The sequence below is a fragment of the Orussus abietinus genome, unplaced genomic scaffold (genome assembly GCF_000612105.2).
Source record: "Orussus abietinus isolate OABI.00-Male unplaced genomic scaffold, Oabi_2.0 scaffold18, whole genome shotgun sequence".
In the NCBI taxonomy this organism is placed as follows: domain Eukaryota; kingdom Metazoa; phylum Arthropoda; class Insecta; order Hymenoptera; family Orussidae; genus Orussus; species Orussus abietinus.
In genome coordinates this window covers 826,821-833,224 of record NW_019396011.1, presented here as the reverse complement: position 1 = coordinate 833,224, position 6,404 = coordinate 826,821, and the positions used below count along the sequence as shown (strand labels likewise).

The window sequence follows — 6,404 nt, the reverse complement described above, 5'->3', positions numbered from 1 at the left end:
TCGAAACTTTTACATCCCTGTGTTTCATTTCATTTTCGCATGTTTTCGTTGCACCCTTTTTCGTTTTCTTTTTTCATTTTAATCTTGCTTGTTAGCTCGCAACCCCTCCCCTGCTCCCTCGCCGATCGGCTCTATGAGGATTCAATTTACAGAGCATCGATGTGTCGATGCTTACGTTTACACCCTGGAGAAGCTGCCCTTGTTTCTCGTATTCGAATCGGCAGACGAAAAGGGTTGAGGAAAGAGAGATTCGAGTTTACGACTCGGCCAGGCACGCCGTATCGCCCTCGCCCCTGTCACGGGGGTGCCGTTTCTTTTCGACGTTCACCCCTCGTAAAAAGGAACTTAAGGTACGATCGAAGGGTCCCGAGGGCTGTTTCCACCGAGGCGCGACATATCGAGGCGAAGAGGCACCCCTTTGTCGCGAGACGTAAACGGAGCCGCGCGTTTTCTCCGGAGGTCGGGCAATCGGTCACCCCGGCGTCGAGCTCCGTCGGCGTCGCTCGATATCCGCCGATACCTATCGATACCCATTGAAATCCATCGAAACCCATCGAAATCCATCGGTACCCATCGGTGGCGTCTAACTCATGGCCGCCATTTTCAAAGTCACTCCACCCCCCCAGGGAAAACGATAACTCATTCTGGGGAGAGAAATAGTGAGTTTGTATCTTTAATGACATTGTTAAAAATAGTTAGAGATTTTTTCCCCCATTTTCTGATGACACTGGGGGTCGCGTCGGATCGGGGTCCAGGAACGTCCCCTATCCAGGGGTCGAAGAGTCCCCATAATCGGGGCCGAACCGCAAATCCCGTGACGACTCACCGTTAATGGCGAGGAGCTCGGCAGGTGCCCTGAATTGTGCGGTATGGAGAGCCAGCTCACCGGTGTCAGCAGCGGCCTGGAGGAGCTGATGATGATGCTGCCTGGTGGAGGAGCGATGCCGGTGGACGCTGTTCAGGACGATGTTGCTGGAGGTCTTGCTGAGCGCCTTCCTCTGGCGCACGGCCTCCTTGTAGATCTTGCAGTACATGACGATCATGACCAGCCCGGGGAACCAGAAGGACACGGAGGAGCTGATGACGGCGTAGGTTCGGTTGACGACGAAGACGCAGGTCTGCGAAGGAAGACGAAGAGACGGTGACCTCGAAGAGGACGCCGAAGAGAAATTCGAAGACGCCCCACTCACCTCGGGGTTGTCGAGCATGAACTCGAGATGCTCCTTGGTGGTGTACCACCCGGTGAAGATGGGAGTGAAGCTAAGAAGCGCCGGCAGGACCCAGGCGCTGCCCAGCATGCATCCGACGGTACCCTGGCGCATGATGACCGTGTACTCCAGGGGGCTGACGATGGCGTAGTACCGGTCGACGCTGATGCAGCAGAGGTGCCAGATCGACACGGTCGAGAAGTAGACGTCGAGGGAGTTCCAGACGTCGCACATGAACCTTCCCAGCAGCCAGCGTCCCCCGGAGAGCTCGACGGAGGCGTTGAACGTCATGGCGCAGATGGCGACCAGCAGATCGGCAGCAGCCAGGCTGACCACGTAGCAGTTGGTGACAACCCTGAGCCTTCGATGCCGGCGAACGCTGGCGATCACCAGGGCGTTCCCCAATACGGCGGTGGTGATGATGGTGCCCATCACGACGCCCTTCAAGATAACCACGAGGACGCCCACGTTCTCCGGGAGGTTCTCCACGGTGGGGTCGCCGGCGGGGGCGGTCGTGACGTTGCCCCCGGGGGTCCCGCTCGAGTTGCCCCCCCCAGCGGCGCCGTTCGTCGAAAGAGGGTCCGCCGTCGTCGTCGTCGCGGCCGCCATGACGTTCAGCATGGTCCCCGACACCCTGACCCGAGCCCGCTCTCGGGTCGACCTAGGACACGGCGCGGCCCCCGCGACCCCCCGCGACCCGCCGCACCTGTCGCACCTGTCGCGACCCCCCGCTGCACCTGCCGCCGCACTTCCGGCCCCCCGCCGGGCTCGGAACCGCAAGGACCGGCATCTTGCGATCCTCGCCGAGCTGCGGGGGGTGGTCAAGTCCCCGTGCCCTTTGATAATCCCGCCGGTGAAGAGTCCTCTGCACCTTACTCCAGGAATATCTCCACGGTCCAGGAATTTTTCGCTTGTCCGTTATCCCTGAGAATTTTTTGGATTTCAAGGGATGACCGAGAAACCACGCACCTTCTCTCGACTCCGGGTCTCAAGGGTCATTTAAAAAAAATTTTTTATTTTAATAATAATCCTGAAATTGGACAGTTAGCGCGATTTGAGAGGACGGATTGTCAGGAATCGAGAGGCTCGTTTTCGAGGTAAAGAGAGGAAACCAAGACCCATCGGCGAAATCAGTGGAAAGTCGATCCAGGGATGGTGGATTGGAGATGTCTAGAGACGCGCAACCACTCTCCCGTTTGTAGAGTGCGGGGCTCGCGGAACCTATCGCGGAAAGAGTCTCGTTTTCCTCTTTCTTCGCTCCCTCCCCCCTCACCCCGCAAGGGGAACGTCAAAGCTTTCTCCGAGTAAAACTTGTCGCATCCGACGACAATAATGGCGACGGCTTTTACGTGGCCGAGGGAAAGAGTGATGTGCGCCTCTTCGGGACCGGCATGACAGCCTCCGACGAAATGCTGTCGGATAAATCACCGGACCCGATCTCGAACAATTCCTGGCTCCGAAAAAAACAAACGACGCGGTTATGAATTAATACAAGAGGGAAATATTCCCGACGGGGACGAGAACCCGGAGGGGAATTCTTCCCTCGGGACCGAAACGAGGAATGCCCCTCGTTTTACATCGCTCGTACGTATCGGGACTGTAGGGTCATCGCGGATTTCGGCATTGTAGATAAAAAAGGAGAAACGACAAAGGAGAAGAATAAAAAAAGGAGCGGCCAAATCGGCCGCGATTGTTCGCGAATTCGAGCGCTCGGACGAAGGGGGTGGAGGTGGTTTTCGCGGGGAGGGAGACGACGCAAAAACAATCGTTTACGACGGCGACGCCAAATCCTAACCCCCCCAACCCCACCCCCTAGCTCTTCCACCGAAACGTCCGATTCGACATTTAATTGTGACGTGCTGAATCGACGGAAGCCACCCTCCGCGAAATTCTGTTCAATTAGGGGCCATTAACGGGGAATGCCGAAATTGACGTTCGAATTTCCAACCCCCAGGCCGGAATGCATCCTATTCTGGGGAAACTATTTTTTTCATTTCTGGATTTTTAATCTTCATGGTTTTAATCCTCCCTTTGGGGGGGTCCCATTATCGACGGTCGCGGAGACGCCAAATTTTGGACGTCCAATTTTTATCGATTTTTAGGGTCTTTGCCGCTTACTTGGATGTGCAAGACGATGATATCCGGGGATGGTAAAATTTGCAAGAATGAATTTTCTCCGGGTGTTAAGTTTCTTCAAGATGTGGAAAAGAAAAAAAATCTGTACGGCAATATGCTCCGATACGTAAGACGCCCTCAAGGAGTTCGGAATCTGCAGGAGAGGGGAGGAATTTCCGTAAGTGAGATATAAGAAAAGTTTTCACTCGGGGGACGAATTTCCTCGGCCCAGAGCCGCGTCAAAGGGAGACTTCTTCCCCGGCGACTGGTTCTCTAGGAATGATTAATAAGTTTTCAAGCCGAGGACAATGGGACCGGGAGGAATCCAGGGGAATTACAGAAGTTCCCCGATCGGCGCGCTTCCGGGAAAGCGGGGATTTTCCATGGTGTCCCACCCCGGAACACCCTGGCATTCTTCGAGCACCTCGGTGATCAACCCCATCGGCCGTTTTACCCGAGGCGAGAAATTGTTTGCCGGGAGAGAATTTCATCGGGAGGCGTTTCGCGAAAATGGGAGGCGATCGCGAACCCCCGGCCGTGTCGTGAGTTCTAGGGGAAATGTTTTTTAACCACAGGTTTAAAGCCGCCGAGGAAGGAGAGGAGGAGCCTCCGTAATTCCTTTACTCGGAGCCATGAATCTTGAAAGATGAAGCCGCCTTTCGAATGCATCAAACGGGTCGGGGGTAATTTCGACCCCGGGGGGTTTATGCCTCAAAGCGAGACGTTCCCGCGGAGTCTTTTTAACCGTCTCAGTTACACCCTTCCCGGGACGTTTTCTCGCGAATTACGAGACTTTTTACGCCGTGAAGCAGTGCCGGGGTTAAAAATTAGAGGAGGGAATGGCGCGGCGGGGATTCCAGAATTTAAGGGAACTTGGAAGTGCCATCCGAAGAGTCAATCGTTCATGAAACTTTTCTCCAAACTGAGTATACCGAAACGTTTCAATCCTCGCAACGTGGACGCGGAGGCTTTAAGGAATCCCCTAAATCATCTCTAAACAAATTTAGAGAGATATGAAATTTTCCGCACGGATTACGAATTTTGGGAGGATATTTTTATTCATCTTGGAGTTCGTTCCAAGAATTTCAGGAGTGCTCGCGGAAGTCGGAGAAGAGATGAAAATCGAGGCGCGTTTCGGAGCCGCATGGGGTGCGGCGATGTCAAATTTGGAATAAAGAACGACGCCCAGTCGTAGTTACCGGAGCGCGGGGGGCGAGTAATCGCACCCCGTAAATCCGCCGCGGAAACAATTCCCGGCCATTATTTCGCGAGGCGCTCTCTCCATTTCCCGGGCCGTTAATAACAAGGGAATCATTAACGCTCCCTCCCCGAGGTCCAGCCCGATGCAGATCTGGAGTTCCTACACCCTCGGAAGATCAAAGCCCACCCCCACGTGAGTTGCACCCCTCGAAAATTGGCCAGCTTCGCGAGCCCGTCCACCGACCCCCGGAAAACTCACCGGCACAAAGAAATCGCAACGAAAAATCCACCCCAGCTATTAAATTATTCCCGAAACTACCCCCGGCACGGGGGGCGTCCCGGGGAACGGGATTAATTCCCGACCGGACGCGCGGCCGAAATTAAATGGGGGAAATGGGAGGGAAAATAATCCCCACGGTCCCGTGGAAATAAACTTTTCCGGGCATCCTGGCCGAGGATGAAAAATCCGCCGGCAAGTTTCCCCTCGCCGAGAAGTCTCCGGAAAGTGTCCGACAAAATGTGGGAAAATCTGTAAGAGCGTATGGAATATTGGAAATTAAGATTCATCATTTTATAAATTTTTTTACTATTTTTTTTTTGTGCAAGGGGAATAGGGTAGGTCGTGTTCCGGGAACCTCGAGAGCTCGAGAGGGGGCGAGGGCGGACGGCGTGGTTCCGGGGCCAGGGCTGTCCCTCCGATCGGGGCCTCATCGGCAATGGGGCCCGACGAGGGGGCCCCATGGGTCGACCGGCACTTTTTCATTCATCGTTGACGCGCACACCCGATATATAGGAGGAGCCCCGAAGACTCGCGCGGACTACGTCGACCGGGGCCGCGGATCAGGGCGCACTGCCGCGGCTGCGGCCCGCGAGTTCGCGAGTCCGCCGCTGGCGGCGCTGCGCCGCTAAACAACCCCTTCCCGGGGTGAGCGAGAGAGAGGGTAGGCGCGAAAAGGGGGCCGGGAGGTGACGGACAGAGAGGGAGAAACGGATCCCTGCGAACCCGGATATGTGCATTGCACCGAGGAAAAAGATTAGAAACAATGACATATCGTTATCGTTAAGGTGATACGAAGGGGTCATTCCATACATGAACGTCAAAATATCTATATCACTTTTCCCCAAACTGGGTTTGCCAATCTCTCACCCCCTGAAGAGAGGCGTCTCGAAGGGACCATCGAAGGTCGAGAATAGCCGGACGACTTACGTAAGGGGGAGACTTCGGTTTCCGGTTACGCAAGGGTGGTTCCACCCCGTCTTAGGCGAAACCGCTTAATACGTCGGGAAGCTCGTAGGAGCTTGTAGCCGTGTCAACGGTATGTCCATAATTCAATTACCGGCTATTTTTAGGAGCGAGGATGCAGTCTCGATCGAGGGTGCGCTCCCCATTCATTCTTTCCTCCCCTAGGGGCGAATATTGTCGCGTCCACCCGGAGATTTCCAATTAATCGGGCCGATATGATAATAAGGACACGTCATAATTGAATCGGCACTGGGTCCGGCTAATTTTTCATCCCCCGATTGGGGCGCGAATACTGACGGGCGGTTTCGAGATTTCTAATTAAAGCCGCCCCGGTATTATAATATTACAGGGTAGTTTCTATCCACGCGCATGCTCGTGATCGAGAATCGATATCTCGACCTGCGGCCGATATGGTTCGATTTCACCCTTGAAGTTTCCGCAAATTGGCCGCTCGTAAGTCGCGGTTGAAATTCCCGACTCGAATACTGGCCTGGGGACTTCTCGTCCCCACTTCGAGGTCGACATCGACTTCCATGGGGAGAATCCTCGACGTATATCCTATTTTATAAACTCAGCTCCCGGATGAGCTCGGAATGCGTCGCGACGTCTTCGACGTCGGTTTCATTGCACGTCTCGTC

At 54.7% G+C, this 6,404-nt stretch overlaps 1 protein-coding gene across 1 annotated transcript; it reads right to left on the bottom strand.

Moving 5' to 3' along the window:
• Positions 1 to 639: 639 nt before the first annotated feature.
• LOC105700237 (octopamine receptor beta-3R) lies at positions 640 to 1,829 on the bottom strand. The gene is made up of 3 exons (XM_012425911.1): positions 1,191 to 1,829; positions 827 to 1,118; positions 640 to 644 (listed from the first exon to the last, which is right to left on the bottom strand). The coding sequence occupies exons 1-3, from the start codon at positions 1,827 to 1,829 to the stop codon at positions 640 to 642; spliced, it is 936 nt and encodes a 311-aa protein (XP_012281334.1).
• Between the last annotated feature and the right edge of the window lie 4,575 nt (positions 1,830 to 6,404).

Coding starts and splice junctions, on each gene's coding strand:
- LOC105700237 (XM_012425911.1), bottom strand. CDS start 1,829: ATGCTGAACGTCATGGCGGCCGCGACGACGACGACGGCGGACCCTCTT. Junction 1,119..1,190: donor TCATGCTCGACAACCCCGAG/GTGAGTGGGGCG, acceptor CTTCCTTCGCAG/ACCTGCGTCTTCGTCGTCAA.